At 72.4% G+C, this 1363-nt stretch overlaps 1 protein-coding gene across 1 annotated transcript in view; it reads left to right on the top strand.

The window, feature by feature from the left end:
• The first annotated feature begins 221 nt into the window (after nt 1–221).
• The window catches only part of PNMA6B, a 19248-nt gene continuing 18106 nt past the window's right edge, over nt 222–1363 (top strand). Inside the window, exon 1 of the mRNA XM_006877216.1 lies at nt 222–1319. Coding sequence (XP_006877278.1) covers nt 222–1319 — 1098 coding nt within the window. The remainder of the gene's footprint in view (nt 1320–1363) is intronic.

Genomic DNA, 1363 nt, shown 5'->3' with positions numbered 1-1363 from the left:
CTGTCGAGAAGGCGGCGGCCGGGACAAGGTACCCAAAGGACGGAGCCGGGGGGTGGGGGGACGGTGGGAGGGGGAGGAGGCTCCTGCCCCCGGGGAAGTCGGCGGCCGCGCGGGGCGGGACTGGGGAGGGGGGCAGGGAGGGCCCGGCGCAGCACTGACCTGTTCTGGCGCTCGCGTTCCCAGGCCTGCTCCGCGCCGGGACCCGAGCCGCACCGGGCGCCATGGCGGTGGCGATGCTGCGCGACTGGTGCCGGTGGATGGGCGTGAGCCCGCGTCGGGGCCTGCTGGTGGTGGGCATCCCCGAGGAGTGCGAGGATGCCGAGGTGCACGAGGCCCTGGAGGCTGCGCTGTGGCCGCTGGGCCGCTTCTCGGTGCTCGGCCGGGTGTTCCGCGAGGAGGAGAACGCCGCCGCGGCCCTGGTGGAGCTAGCGCAGGATGTGGACCACGCGCAGGTGCCCCGTGAGATCCAGGGCAGCGGGGGTCCGTGGCGCGTGGTGTGCGTGCCCCGCTGCTCTGGCGAGGAGGTTCTGGGCCGCGTGTTCCACTTCCTGGAGCAGCAGGGCCAGACGGTGGAGAGCGTGGCGGGCGCCCTGGGGCTGGGGCTGCGGCGCTTGCGTTGGCTGCGCTCGGTCACCCAGGCGGTCCAGCCCTGGGTGGAGACCGTGCGCTACCAGCCGCTGGGCATCTTCTCCGGGCGCCAGGAGCCGGGCCCCGGCGAGGAGCCCTTCCAGGCCTGGCTGGACCACGCCAGCGACATGCTGCAGGTGTGGCAGGCGGTCTCTGAGAGGGAAAGGCGGCGGCGGCTGCTCGAGGGCCTGCGCGGCACCGCCCTGCAGCTGGTGCACGGGCTCCTGGCCGAGAACCCCGCGCGTTCCGCGCAGGAGTGCCTGGACGCCCTGGTCCAGGTGTTTGGGGATACCGACTCCGAGGCGGCCACGCGGCTGAGGTGTCTGACGGCTCAGCAGAGGCGGGGCGAGCGCTTGTCGGCCTTCGTGCTGCGGCTCGAGGTCCTGCTGCAGAAAGCCATGGAGAAGGGGGCCCTGGCCAGAGCCTCGGTCGACCACTTGCGCCTGAGGCAGGTGCTCACCAAGGCCACTCTCATCGAGCCTCTGGACGAGGCGCTGCGCAAGCTCAGATTGGTCGGGAGGGCGCCCAGTTTCCTGGAGATGCTGGGACTGGTCCGCGAGTCCGAGTCGTGGGAGGCCACTCTATTCAGGAATGAGAGGGCCCAGGTAGAGGAAGGGGCTGGGGCTGGGGCTGGGGGGCTGGCGGAGGCCAGGGCCAACCACGGGGCAGAAGGTGACAAGGCGGCTGTGATGGTGGCAGGGGAGGGCAGTGGCCAGGCCTCTGCCCCTGTCCTTGC

Source organism: Chrysochloris asiatica, unplaced genomic scaffold (assembly GCF_000296735.1).
Source record: "Chrysochloris asiatica unplaced genomic scaffold, ChrAsi1.0 scaffold00445, whole genome shotgun sequence".
Lineage (NCBI taxonomy): Eukaryota > Metazoa > Chordata > Mammalia > Afrosoricida > Chrysochloridae > Chrysochloris > Chrysochloris asiatica.
Note: the sequence above shows the minus strand (reverse complement) of the source record. Positions and strands in the feature narration are given on the sequence as shown.